The sequence below is a fragment of the Pieris rapae genome, chromosome 7, assembly GCF_905147795.1.
Source record: "Pieris rapae chromosome 7, ilPieRapa1.1, whole genome shotgun sequence".
Lineage (NCBI taxonomy): Eukaryota > Metazoa > Arthropoda > Insecta > Lepidoptera > Pieridae > Pieris > Pieris rapae.
The window spans coordinates 67,142-82,474 of NC_059515.1; the positions used below are offsets into that span (position 1 = coordinate 67,142).

The following is a 15,333-nucleotide window of genomic DNA, read 5'->3' on the forward strand; positions in this document are numbered from 1 at the left end:
AATTACTGACCACTGTAATTACCATCCTCGGCCTAGAACGTATTGCTACGTTCTAAACCTACACAGTCTCCTTTCCATAGTTGCCCACTGCATACTATAGAAATTCAACCATGCCCACCATGTACGGTTTAAGCACTCGCCCGGTACCGTACAACCCTACCAAAGGCCGAGGATAAATTGAAAACTTATCCTCGAACCGGGAATCGAACCCAGTACCCCTCACCACAGCGGCCACATACAAAGACCGCTAGGCTATGAGGCCCTTTAAAAAGAATGTTGAATTACTTGACCACTTGTAATTACCACTCTCGGCCTAGAACGTATTGCTACGTTCTAAACCTACACAGTCTCCTTTCCATAGTTGCCCACTGCATACTATAGAAATTCAACCGTGCCCACCATGTACGGTTTAAGCACTCGCCCGGTACCGTACAACCCTACCAAAGGCCGAGGATAAATTGAAAACTTATCCTCGAACCGGGAATCGAACCCAGTACCCCTCACCACAGCGGCCACATACAAAGACCGCTAGGCTATGAGGCCCTTAAAAAGAATGTTGAATTACTTGACCACTTGTAATTACCACTCTCGGCCTAGAACGTATTGCTACGTTCTAAACCTACACAGTTTCCTTTCCATAGTTGCCCACTGCATACTATAGAAATTCAACCGTGCCCACCATGTACGGTTTAAGCACTCGCCCGGTACCGTACAACCCTACCAAAGGCCGAGGATAAATTGAAAACTTATCCTCGAACCGGGAATCGAACCCAGTACCCCTCACCACAGCAGCCACATACAAAGACCGCTAGGCTATGAGGCCCTTCTAACCTAACCTAACCTAACCTAACCTAACCTAACCTAACCTAACCTAACCTAACCTAACCTAACCTAACCTAACCTAACCTAACCTAACCTAACCTAACCTAACCTAACCTAACCTAACCTAACCTAACCTAACCTAACCTAACCTAACCTAACCTAACCTAACCTAACCTAACCTAACCTAACCTAACCGTCGAAGTCGCAGTCGAACCGCCGCCCTGATCGGTCAGAAAGCGTGCCGCTCCGCCTTTGAAAAATCGTAAAAATAGGTTTTTCGAAGTGAATTAAACAGTGAAATACGTCATCTTACGCGTCTCTCGACGGTGAATTCAGTGATATATAACACTTGTTTTAAAAATTTCAAAACAGTGCCAAAAAGTGTAAAAAACATTAAAAACAATAAAATTTCTACACAAAAGTGCGTGCGGCAAGAAATTTTAAGCGACGACCTACCGTTATTTTTATACGGTCAGAAAGAGGATGTCAAGCCGCTTCTTTTGACATATCACTCAGATTTTTGCGTTTTAAAAATCTAGAGAAATCTTGAAAAGAAGAAAATACCACGTGGCACGTGGTCACAGAAAGAAGCAAAAATTGAAGAAACAAAAACCACCATCGGAAGCGCCGCAAAAATCTGCATAAGGCGGAGGCTTTGGTCTTCCACTTTCTCAAGGGGAAAATTTTTTATTGACGTTTAACCACACCTTGCAAAGGTTATACACCTTTGAGGAAGAATATCTCAAGATCAAGATCGAGGACCCCAGCCGTTCTGCACATCATCAGAAGCGCCGCGCGGAGCTCTATTTAAAGGTACCAATCTCAGATTTTTCCCTCAAAAACTGAGGCCCCTGGAAATTTTTTTTCTCCGGACCACGTGGCACGTGGTCGGAGATCCCGCCAATATTTTGCAACGCGGATAAGCTCATCGGATAGATCTCGACGAGCCTGTCATTTTGATATATTCGTATAAAAAATTTGATCAATATTGGCGGCTCCAGAGGCCCGGGAATAAAAAGGGGGAAAAGTGCGGGATAACTCGGGAACGGTGCATTTTAGCGCGTTTTTAAGGTCAGATCCAGTATACGTAGTATACTGGGTTTTGACCGCCGGTTTGAACTCTACCGGAAACTATATTCACAAAATTTTTAAAATAATTTTTCAAAATTTAATTAATAAAATATTTAATAAATTACAGTAGTATCAAATTTAGATAAAACGGTGCACGCTAGGTTAAAAATAATATCATTTTCGGCCTAATTAGGGTAAAAAAGGGTTATAGGGACGTATCGCGTGCACTGTACCTTGGACCCCCCCCCCTCGCCCTACTACCTCACCCCCTGGGGTTGAAAAATTGCAACCTCACGGAACATACACGTGTGACGGCTCTTTCGACTCCCCGCAAAAAGCAGAGTCGACTGAGTACGTTTACAGCGCACTCAATCACACGTACACACAGTTATCACACACAAACACACTAAGACACAATTCACACATAAATACACAAGTGTGACGGCTCGTTCAACTCCTCGTGACTCGGGGAGAAGATTGCCGCTGTCCATTTCTACATTCGAGTAAACACACACACACACCGGCATACACACGTACAAATACACGTTCAGGAACTCAAGTGTAGCACCTTATTCGACTCCGCTGATTGCAGCGGATCCTCCGAACAGGTGCACACGTGCTACGGCTCCCAAACACACACACACACACATACACACACATACAAACAAGGCAAGGTCAGGCGGTCCTTTCGCGCGTTTTTATTAGAACAAGTGATACACCGCTCCCGAAGGTACCAGGACTGTGATATTAGGTTAAGTGACAGGGGTTCTCCTTTTGGAAACCCCTCTTAGATATAAGTGTTTTGACACGGCTACCACCCTTTTGGGGGTAGACCTTAGAATAAGTTTAGGATATAAAAATTGACGGCTGCCACCCTTTTGGGACAGCCACTAGAATAAGTTTTAAAAAATTATAATAATTAATTTGACAATAATCTATAAAAAATTAATAATTAAGAATATTCCATTGTTTGTAAATTATTTATTGACCTGTCTACTACCCTATTGGGAGTAGGCCTTAGGTTAAGTACAGATATAAGACAATTATTGTAAATAAAAATATTATTATAATTGACACGGCTACTACCCTATTGGGAGTAGCCTTAGATTAAGTATAGTTTAAGATAATTATTGTTTAAAAGAATATTACTAAAATTGACACGGCTACTACCCTATTGGGAGTAGACCTTAGGCTAAATTATTTAATTTCACGTGACAATCCTAATAGGCGAAATGTTGGGCATTCGCACTCCACCCAAATGCAAACAAACGGCACCTGCTATCAGGCGCAGTATAGATAAGTGGGAGGCGGCCTCCAGCCGGGCCCCTGAGGCAGCAAAAGAAGATCCTCTGGCTGGGGCGGGAGGAGCAGGTAAGTCTCCTGCTCCCGCTCAAGCCAGGGAAAGAGAAGCAAAAAATTGCTACCTCAAGGCAATGGCCCACTTGGCGGAGTCCCGCAATATCAAAACAGAAATAAAGATAGGGGTACAGTCAGCTGTGAAGCGGCTGTACCAACTCATAAAGGAAGCCGAAGTGGAGCTGGCGGGAGGCCCAACAAAAACTTCAACAAAAACTTCAACAAAAATGACAGAAGGAAAAGACAAAGAAACCGAAATATACAACAGATTAGAAACGCAAATTGAAAGACTGGAGGCAGAAAATAGTAAGTTGGAGAAATTTAGGAAAGACATAGAGGATTTGGCAAAAAAGAAAGATGAAGGTATCCTGACTGAGATTAGAAAAGAGTTCGAGGAGAAAGAAATGAAAGAAAAAGAAAGGCAAAACATATGGGAAATGCAAATGAAGTCATACGCAGAAGCGACAAAAGAAAATCTCAGTCAGGGAAAAAACAGCACAGAGGGCCCGGGTCACAAACCTGCACTGCACTCTGTCGTGGTGGCGCCGAAAAACGCGACCGACACGGCAGAGGAAACGGTGCAGAACATCCGGCACTTGCTCAACGCGAAGGAGGAAGGTTGGCAAGTGCAAAAAATAAGAAAAGCGAGAGATGGAAAGGTAGTGGTGGGTTGCAGGACAGAGGAAGAGAGAAGAAAACTTAAAGAAAAACTGAGTAGAGAGATGGAGGTAAAAGACACATCAAACAAAAACCCTCTCGTGAAAATAACAAATTTACTGACCTGCAACACCACCGAGGATATTGCCCGGGCCCTAAAAAACCAGAACAAACACGTGACTGCGCACCTGGAGGAACGAGAACTAAACATAGTGGAAAAGTACAGAAGGAAGGCAAGAAACCCTCTGGAGAGCCACGTGGTCCTGCAGGTCACGCCTAAACTCTGGCAAGCTCTGACATCGGCTGGCAGAATACACGTGGACCTGCAGAGGGTTTGGGTAGAGGACCAATCCCCTCTGGTCCAATGTACTATGTGCCTGGGGTATGGGCATACCCGCAGACTCTGTAAAAAAGAGACAGAGGTGTGCAGTCACTGTGGAGGAGCCCACATGAGGGCCGATTGCCAAATCCTCGGGGAAGGGAAGCCTCCCAGCTGCGTTAACTGCAAAGATATCAAGGGAAGAGACGCAGAGCACGGAGCCTTCAGCCAGAGCTGCCCAACCCGACAGGGGTGGGACAAAGCGGCGAGGCTGAGCTACGCGTATTGTTAAAAAGCCGAGGGCGCAAACAATATCAGAGACGACAAAGCGACCCGCAAAACAAAAAACGCAGACTGGGAGGAATCCACGCGTACAGAAAAGGGCAGTGCATGGAACTTCAAAGAACCGGTGCAGCTGCTGACACAGAAATTCCTCCCGCCTAAAAATCTTGAGTTCGATGATGACATCAACCAAATATTAAGGAGAGCGGAAGAGGAAAAGACTTGCAGCTCACGGGGTAAAAGCCCTGATGAAGTGCCAATAACAAGGGCGGAGCTCATCAGTGCCGCTGGAAGATCCAAACCGAGGAAGGTCCCGGGTGCCGAAGGACTCGCTGTGAATACCTGCTGCGTAGCTATTACGGCGAACCCGGAGGTTGCCCTGGCCATCTATACACACCTAATTAGAGAATGCCTCATCTTTGACTCCTCCAGGTGCGACCTGGAGCGGATTACAGGCGTGGCAATCAATCTTGGGGGACTGCCCGACACGCTGACTTGCAACGGATCGCAGCTGGAGGACTGTAGTTCAAAAATTACAGAAAGGAAATTAATGAAAGAAAGGCCGGGGCGGGGACCGCGAGGCGGCCGGCGCCCACTTGCTAATGGGTATTATGATGATACTTACGGAGAAGTAAAGGCCGCCCGCCTCGCGGGCCACGTCTCAGGATAGAAATGAGAAGAAAATTAGATAAGTTGAAATATTGTAAAGAAATAAAGTTGTAATTGAATCTTGATCTGTGCAAAACCTAATAAAAATTACTACTGTGTTGTCAATTATTAAGAGGACGGATGCGAGAAAGGAAGGAAGTTTAGCTTAGCCAACGGCCCCGGCGACAAATTAGCCGGGGGAGGTAGGCCTATTAGGTGCAATTTAAAAAAAAAAAAAAAAAAAAAAAAAAAAAAAAAAAAACCTAACCGTCGAAGACGTAATAGATAATCAACGACGTCTTATGTCGTTTGTGCCATGTAACAATATCGCGTTTGGACAAAATTTATTTCTCAGCTGGCGCCATCTATTAACAATATCAAATTTTGTTATATTATTTCACAATACAATATTAGTTACCTTTTTTTTTTTTTTTTTTTTTTTTTTAGTTTTTTTTTCTTTTTTTTACTTTTATTGTTTTTTTTTTTATTATTATTATTCATATTATTGTACAATTGTACAATTTACAACATAAAAATGTAAATGAAGCATAAAGATATTTATCTTGTATCCTTAATGTTATATTGACGATTGTTAAAAAAAAAAAAAAAAAAAAAAAAAAAAAAAAAAAAAAAAAAAGCGCATGCTACGCAAACCTCGCAAAATACAAATGGCCAGGAGCCATAAAAAAAAATAACCTAACCTAAGATAACCTACCCTAACCAGTCTCCTGCTCCCGCTCAAGCCAGGGAAAGAGAGAAAAAAAAAACAGTTACCTTAACTAACCATCCTCGAGATCCAGTACCCACCTTCGGAGTCCATTATTAGGTTGATATAGTCACATTTCTAGTTTAGTCTCGCTGAGCTGATTACGAGCTCAATGACGGTATGTCTACTTCTTACCATCCTCGAGATCCAGTACCAACCTTCAGAGTCCATCGTCAGCTGATGATGATGATAATGATGATGATGATGACTCGGTTTCGGTATACCGACATTAAAAAAAAAAAAAAAAACCTCAGAACGAATTAAACATGTAAAAAAAATCATGTAAGTATGTACTCGTTAAATTGGCAGCCACCATTTTTTCTAGCCCAATATTTATCTATAAATTATCATATTTAGCTAAAAATTGGTTTCGTATTCACGTAGTTCTATTTTGTTAGACTAAATGGCGTTAGAAAATTATTTATTGTAGTAGAGGTCAAATCCTCAACGTCATCGGCGTATGTTAAAGTCTTAAAGCCATATTGGAATAGAGAGCAGCAGTTAAAGAAATGAAAATGTTTCTTTATATACCTTTTCATTTCTTTTGTTTGTAGGGGGAATGTGATAGGAGGAGGGTAAGAATTATTATTATTTTGTTGCTTACTTTTGTTTGGTTGAGAAACTATATGAAATGTATTTTTGAAGTTATACTTCTTTTTGGCGCGATGGAGAAAAATGATGAGAGTGAATTTTTACGATGCTCGCGCACACAGTTAGTTCTAGGTGGTATGAAATTTGATAACTATGTTCAAGTTGTATATTCTAGTATTTTTAATTGTAGAACACGTGTTTCGTAACGTACAATTAAACAGTGTGAATAAATAAATATTATTTTAGTGTTTTTATTAAATCAATTTCTTATACGACGGTGATACTATTTATTAGTATATATATATGTTATATATATATATATAAATATACTAATAAATAATAAATTATCGTCGTATATTGAATATCAGGGATAAAACTGATTTGAATAAACTGTTTTGAGTGCATTTATAGATTTGAGGTTAATTGTCGGTATGTATAATTTATTTGCATCGTTAATTAAAAATGATTACATATTATCTAAAAAAATATTTTTTTTCGTTTTGTTTTATTTCTGGTATGTTAACAAATTTTATGTGTAAATAAAAAATAATAATAAATTTTCAATACTTGTTTATATTAACCTTAAATGCTGAATGTTTATTTTATCTTTGATCTTAACTATTTGTTAAAATTTAATTTATTGATATTTCAATTATTTTTTATTATATTTTTATTAAAACAAACAAATTTTATTAAATATCTCTAAAAGTAACGAGCACTAAGCTTAACATGATATATTTATATAAACATATATTTTCAATCTATCAAATAGTACTTGAAATAATCAAAAATAAATTCTTATAAATAAACTTAAATAAATTTTGATAAATAAATTTAAAATTTAAATAAACTTAAATAGAACAATATAAATATTTTTTTTCCATACGCCAAAGAAGTATAACTTCTAACGCGTGTACACACACTCTTTTTAAATTTTTTTTTGTTCTTAGCTTTGAGAAATGCCCTCAAATTTAATATTCATATAATGAATAATCGAATGAACAACAATAAACAATAGGTTTTGGTAGGATAAACCAAGAAAAATCCTCGGCGCCCACAACTTATTAGTTTAGATTATTTTTTTAGTTATAAGATTAGTTAATTAGTGTTAATGTTTGATTGTATTTTTTTAGCCTAAGGTTTCCTTTTGTAAATGTCTTAATATGTGTTTATTTGTTTTATTTTATAGTTAAAAACCCATAACAATATTTGGTCTGATTCGTGCTAAAAAATGTACAAATTTAATTCACCAGAAATTATTAATTAACTTTATAAAAACCCTCGATTTATCCAGTTTTACCTACCCTACCATCTTCATTTCATTCATTCGTTTCATTTAAAAAATAGTAGTTTTACAAACTTTTCCTATACAACTTTTTAGGCTACGGATTCTGATATTCGGCAACATTAATTAATCTACTTTTGCTGTGAAAAATGGCGATCTCAGTCCATGTGTCGTTGGCAACACTGAGCGCAACTTGAACTCTATGAAAAAAAAATTGAACTCTATGAACAATCAACAACCACAAAACAAAATACTGTACATTTGATAATAAGCTGATTTTATTATTTAAAAAAAACTATCTTGTAATTTTACGTGTCACTTTTTTGAAATGTCTCTTGCGGACGAATTGCTTGCTGATCTGGAAGAAAACGACGACCTAGACCTTGAATTAGCTGTAGAAAACAAAACCACGACAAGCAATGATCAGTTTGCTATACCCTTTCCCATGGTACCAAAAGAAGAAGAAATAAAAAATGTTTCAATTAGGGAGCTTGCTAAATTAAGAGATTCGGATAGATTAAAGCGGGTATGTGTAATAAGTATTTATAACCTGCATTTGTTGATTGTACTAAACCTTTCACATTCTAACGAAAACACCATATAAACAGATCTAAACATAGTGTCTTATATTACAGGTTATAACAGAAATTGAAAGAAATGTTGGGCAGAATAGAAACAAAATGGAAGTCACTGGTTTAATGGAGTCTGATCCAGAATATCAACTGATTGTGGAAGCTAACAATGTGGCAGTAGAAATTGATGGAGAAATTGGTTGGTATATTTGGACTTCATTTCATAGTATTCTTCTTGTCATACTTGTTTCTAGGTATAGAAATAATTCCAATTTTCAGCTATTATTCACAGATTTGTTCGTGACAAATACCAGAAACGTTTTCCTGAGTTGGACTCTCTAATTGTGACGCCTTTGGAATACATTCGATCTGTCAAGGAACTAGGTAATGATCTTGACAAGGCCAAGAGCAATGAAACACTGCAAAGCTTTTTAACACAAGCAACCATTATGATTGTATCGGTCACTGCCTCCACAACACAAGGGTAAAGTCTTTTGTATAATCTTTTTATCAAGGTTTGATTGTATTAATAATCTTTTAAATTTCTTTTATCTTTTTCATCAGAAAGTTATTGACTGAAATTGAGTTGAATGAAATCTATGAAGCTTGTGACATGGCCTCTGAACTAAACAACTACAAACTAAGAATATATGAATATGTTGAAAGCAGAATGACTTTTATTGCACCAAATGTAACAGCAATTGTTGGTGAGTTTAATTTGTACTCATTTCGACTTGCAAGACAGACTTCACTTGTTACTATAGTTTGTCATATTTTTAAATGTAACAATTAATACAAGCCTATTGATACAATTAATTCAAGGTATTTTGATGATGGACCCTTTTTATACTCTGGGGCAGTTACTATTGGTAGTAATGCCTTATTAAATAAGAATGATGATCAATGCTGTAAAAGGTGCCCTTTCTATCTCTGCTTATTTTTTTTATAGAACAGGGGGCAAACGGGCAGGAGGCTCACCTGATGTTAAGTGATACTGCCGCCCATGGACACTCTCAATACCAGAGGGCTCGCAAATGCTTGAGTAAATAAACAAAAAAATATTCTCTATTATAAAATAACAATTATTTTGCAGGTGCATCAACTGCTGCCAAAATACTTGGTATAGCAGGTGGTTTATCTAAATTGGCCAAAATGCCGGCCTGCAATGTTCTGCCCCTTGGACAGCAAAAGAAGACCCTCTCTGGTTTTTCTCAAGCGGCTGCCTTGCCCCACACTGGCTTCATTTATTTCTCACAAATTGTTCAAGATACCACACCAGTAAGAATACTTCTATTAACAATTTTTATTACCTCTAAGACTTCCCATTTGTCATTCATGAGTTGTAGAAAATTAGTAAATTTAATGTGTATGAATGTCTCAATGGCCGTTCATCTTGCTTTTGATTTTGATTTCATAGTTAAGGTGTGAAATCTCAAAATTTTCCCAATGGTTTGTTGAAATAATGTTAACAGGTTTTACAATTATCAAGCAACGTTAATTTCTTATTAAGGTAAGATTCACACAGTCAAGTGATGTTTAGAGACAGAACACGCAGTTAGTTGAGAACTTGTATCTTGCGCTACAAATAGATGTATTTTGAAATATACTTGATGATCTGACGATGTGGTGATGTAAAAAGGAGCTGAGATACAAAGCGGCCAAGCTGGTGTCGACCAAAGTGACTTTGGCCGCGAGAGTGGACTCTTGCCACGAGAGCCCCGACGGCCTCGTCGGGCGAAGGCTCAGGGAGGGCATCGAGAAGAAGCTGGACAAGTTGCAGGTGAGTGGGTGCTCTTCGTCGTGTGAGCGGTCGTGTCGGTCGACTCTCAAACGAACTCTCACTGTCCCGTACAGGAGCCGCCACCCGTGAAGTTCATGAAGCCTCTGCCGAAGCCCATCGAGCAGAGCCGCAAGAAGCGAGGAGGCAAGAGGGTGCGCAAGATGAAGGAGCGCTACGCCATGACAGAGTTCAGGAAGAACGCCAATCGCCTCAACTTTGCCGACGTGAGTTGTCACTTCATTGTACCTCCACCGCCTCACTCCTCTCCACTCCTCCACTCCCTCCGCCTCCTTTGTGCGGCTTCGCACGTGTTTTATACTCATATCTCCCGTCTGCTGTCGTTTTGAATTATACGTGGACCGCGTCCTACTTTGTTTACATGCCGTAAAGGGCAGGTTTTGGCTTTTAAGCAAATTAAGTTCTCACACTGACGCAGATTAGTTCCGGGAAATTGATTTAATGATATTTGTTTATTTCCCTTTAACCGAATTATCTCGACTCATTCGAACGATAATTACTATGTATAACAAACAAGCTCCCGTTGAGCCAGCGCATTTTGTGCAAGTGGGCTACAGTAAGCTTTTCTTATATATAATTGTAGCACAAATTGCACTCATTATTTCGCCATTCTCACTGCTCCGTGGCCGTCAAGAGGTCTCGTCGCATACTAAGATGTGAAAGAATCGTGAGCCGCATATGCAAATGCGGAGCGGTAGCCGCGAAGAACCGACATTGCGGTAACTCGGCAGAATGCCTAATGCGATTCCAGGTGTGTGGCGCACCGAATGCTTACTTTTTTCGCCTACTTCAAATAGACCGGAACCAGAACTGGTGGAGCGAGGGACGTCCGTGCCGTAGCAGTTGATCGTTCGTATAAGTAGTGGTTCAAACGATTACTTTAAACAACGCAGTTGTAAAACATTACGATCGCTCGATTACGAATGACGTAGAAATATTCACCTTTATTATTGTTTTAATAAAGATATTCGTTGATGTTACGGTTTTAATACGATGAACCGGACAAAACTCTTTTTATCGTCTGTGTCTCTGAAAAGTTAGTGCACTGTATTCGGCCTCATTGTTTGGCCAGCCACACTGGTGTAGGAGGAACATGAGTGGCTTTCGTGACCATTACGAACTTTTTCTATGAATTATTAAAAAATCTGTTACGATTCGTCTGCTTTTTTTAAATCGCTTCGCAGTTGGAATTCTCGAGGGAATTTTGTATGATTAATAGATTTAGTAAATTAATCATGAGTAAAGTAGTTAAACATTTGTAAATTTATTATTTGAAAAACGTCACATCCATTTCCTTTCTTTGTGCACGAATTCAGTGATAGTATTGTCAACCACAGCGTCCGGACTACGGCTTGAACGTTTATTTTTAGATCGAAGACGACGCCTACCAAGAAGACCTGGGCTACACCCGCGGGACGATCGGCAAATCGAGCACCGGTCGAGTGCGGTTGCCTCAAATTGACGAAAAGACCAAAGTCCGCATCAGTAAGACCTTGCAGAAGAACCTTCAAAAGCAGCAGCAGTACGGCGGCGCGACCAGCATCAGGAGACAGGTGTCGGGGACGGCGTCTTCGGTGGCCTTCACTCCGCTTCAGGTAACGTATTTTGGGAAACGACTGGTGACGAGCGACGCACGTAAGCTGACACGCCCGCGACCTCATTGCTTTGTTTTAGGGATAATGAGGGAACTCAATCCTATTTTATGCAAAGTGCTTTTGTTTTTGGAATCGGTTAGGTCGTTAGGTTTAAAAAGATTAATAAAATACACTCCTTTACAGCAATTAAACATTCCTTTACAGTAACACTTAATGAAACTAAAAGAATAAAATAAATCATTTCTCTTTAATCAGAATAGATCGGGTTATACTCGGATTTTGCAACAATTTTTTTATATTCTAACGCAAAGGGCGTTACGTATACGGTATTTTTGGGTTCTGTTGCTCATCTAATTTGACCTAATATATTCGTAATATACATTAATGTATAAGGACGAAGCAACAGGTCACTGGACAGTGACGATCGAAGTCACAGCTCATTAGATACAACGGATGCGTTGCATCAAACTGCCTCCATCGTCGTGGTAGGATCTGCTCGGGCTGAAGAATTATTATCACGATGAATATAAACTTATAGTGAAACTTAGTTAAGACACGTTATAATGACATGAATATGTTTCGGCATTTAACATATAATTCGCCCGCTTGGCCTCAGTTTTGTAATTATAATGTATGTTAATCTCTAAAGTAATTATGATTAAATAATGTTTTATTAACCATAAACAGAAATGAAAATTATGTGATTTCTATTAATTAGCATTCGGCCATTACGCGGTTTACAATTTTGTGAATAGTAAAAGTAGAGATATAATTGTATATGCAATGAAACAGCTCGTGTGCCGTGTGCTTTTTGCCCCTTTCGCTTCATTCTGCACAACTGGAATGAAATTGTTTACGAGCCATAAAATGGTTCATTGTTGACGCTTTTAATATGGCCCATAACGCCATAAGAAAGTAGAGAAGGTTACTTTAAGACAAGTTCCTTTAAGACATTCTCGACGAGAACGAGTAGTTTGTAAAGTTTAGTAAAAGGAAAATGGCCAATTGGTATTTCAGACGATCTCGTTAGAACTTTCTCCGTTTACATTTCGCTGCTGGTATTTGTGCTACGATGCCCTTTGCTATTACACAGATAGATATTATGTGAGGTGCTTGCATATCCCATTAACTCTTTGTTTAAAGAATAGATTTATTTCTATGAAGAAATATTCTACGAGATTAGCGACAAAACCCGCTGTGCCGCACAAAATGCCAACTTGCTCGACCTATTCATTGAAATTCAATAATGGAATTTTCGAATTCCACAATATAATTACATATCCTATATTAAAACATTTTCATTAGTCTGAATTCATGCATTGTAAATAAATTTATACGCCATCGCATCGATTTCCACACTAGGAAATAGATGCCGAGTTAACGTTTTTCTTAACATTAATGAAAATGTGATGTTTTAATTCAAAGTGTCGTGGAAGATTAATGTTAAAGATTTTAACATGTTGTTGTGCAACGAAACGTTGTTAGCAATCGCGATATTTAACATTTCTGCAGTGTCAATGGCCATATCAGCTGCATTATGCACTAGGGCCATTATAGCGAAGGCTATTTTGCCGGCCCGACACTAGATAGCAATCGCCAAGATTACGCGGCCGCGGGTCATGTGCGTGATATCGCTTGATTTACCGTTTTTGTAGGCACTCGTTTACGCTGTCCTATCATTACGATACAATTTTATTTATTCTACTGTTCATTTATCTAAAGGAAGTCATCTCAACGAACGAATCGACGAACCTGTCATTGCGTTCGTAAATATTTGATTGTTTCTTAACACATTGCAATGCCGAAAGTTATGCTCTGACTTCTGATGTAAATTAAATTTGCTTAACCACTTTTAGGATTAGTGCTTGGTCAACACGTTTTATATACATTAATACAAGTCCAAGTATTTTAGTAATACCAATTCGCTAATAATAATAATAAAGCCACAAAAGTGTTGCGTGCAAATGAACAGTCATTGCTCTTTATTAACTTACTTGTCTACGCTCTATGAAGATTCTGAACTTGTCTAATGAGATGGAGATCTGTCTCTAAACCGCTTAATGGAATGGGTTATTTATGATTTTCTTGTGAGTTGAGCGTCTCCCTGAATCGCACAGCCGAGAGAAATATCCCACGATGCAGTGGAGCCTGTCACAGTCTAGACGAAGAAATTTGATCTCTGTGACTTCACCACACGACGTAAATTATATACTTGATGTAATATGAAATAACTTTAGTATAAAATGTCTTAACAAAATTTCGGAAAGTGATTTCAATATCTGATCTACTTGAGAAGTAAACTGTTTTAAAAAAGCAGGTGAATGCCAGCTCTCTCGTGATGATCGAAACACTTGTTGACATTGAGCAAGTCATTTTCCTCTTTCCACTTGGCAATCATCATTAGACACGTTTTGCATTGTGATAATAATGGACGTTACGACGACTTTTTCCGATATACTTGTCTACAAGTGGACCACGTTTTCAAGATCGATGCATTTCACTGACATATTTGCGCTGCGCAATAACTATTATTAATGAGGGCGTCCAGACATTATCATAAGAGACAATATTATTTTTATTTTCTTCAACAATAACATCGATTAAACGAGATTGCGTCCGAGTCGTCAATTATTTGAGTTTATACAGTTTTTAATAATAAGTATAGCGGACATTAGTTAATTTATATATTTCGTTTTAAGGGCTTGGAAATCGTGAATCCTCAGGCGGCAGAGACGAAGGTGAATGAAGCGAATGCCAAATATTTCTCCAACACATCAGGATTCTTATCCGTCGGAAAAAAGAGTACGTGATCGCGTGCAATATGTCTTCTCTAACATTGTAAGAATTAAGTTACAATTATATATTTAAATATTGTTTTCTTTTATTCTTTGACCTATATAATATATTAAATAATTTTCCTGGTGTTAATGCAGCGTAAATGTAAACATACTCTTGGCCTATTTTTCACCTTTTAGATCGAAGTCAGTAGTAAGAGGCCGTGTTCTGCAGTTACCAGTTACCGTTTATTGCGACATGCTCGGTATTAAATGCTAGGGAATACAATACGGCAATATTCTCCACGTCCAGATGAACTCTGCCTTATTTATAATGCTGAAGTGAAGAAAGAATTCATTATACAGTTCGTAAGGATACAAATTAAATGCCCTTTGTCCAACCTTCTGTGGCTACATACTATGCGTAATTGCAGTGTTAATTATATAGCCCACCGTAGAGAATTAAAGCGAAAGCAAGAATTATTTAGTGTTGTGTAGTTATTGCGATACAAGTACGCTAATGTGTAGCATATTGTGTTACAGTTCAAGGGCACGAAACGTAAAGCGCGTACATACTTTTATTCTTTCGCTTTCTTCAGACGCTCATTACGTCACGAACCCAATTAAACTTATAAGAATATATAAAGATATTAAAACGTGTAAAATGCTTTTACACTAACTAATTTATGCGTCAATTGAAACTTGCCGCTTTCTTCATTTGGCGAAGATCACTTTGTTATTATAACCGAATTTATTTTGTTCTTTAATAGTTACCTACATATGTAAAAAATGAGATT

The 15,333-nt window shown here is 38.5% G+C and overlaps 1 protein-coding gene across 1 annotated transcript; it reads left to right on the forward strand.

The window, feature by feature from the left end:
- Window positions 1–8,008: 8,008 nt before the first annotated feature.
- LOC110994620 (U4/U6 small nuclear ribonucleoprotein Prp31) lies at window positions 8,009–14,636 on the forward strand. The gene is made up of 9 exons (XM_022261387.2): window positions 8,009–8,323; window positions 8,433–8,568; window positions 8,649–8,853; window positions 8,934–9,076; window positions 9,463–9,647; window positions 10,009–10,149; window positions 10,224–10,373; window positions 11,538–11,762; window positions 14,462–14,636. The coding sequence occupies exons 1-9, from the start codon at window positions 8,126–8,128 to the stop codon at window positions 14,570–14,572; spliced, it is 1,494 nt and encodes a 497-aa protein (XP_022117079.2). The 5' UTR covers window positions 8,009–8,125; the 3' UTR covers window positions 14,573–14,636.
- Window positions 14,637–15,333: the final 697 nt, after the last annotated feature.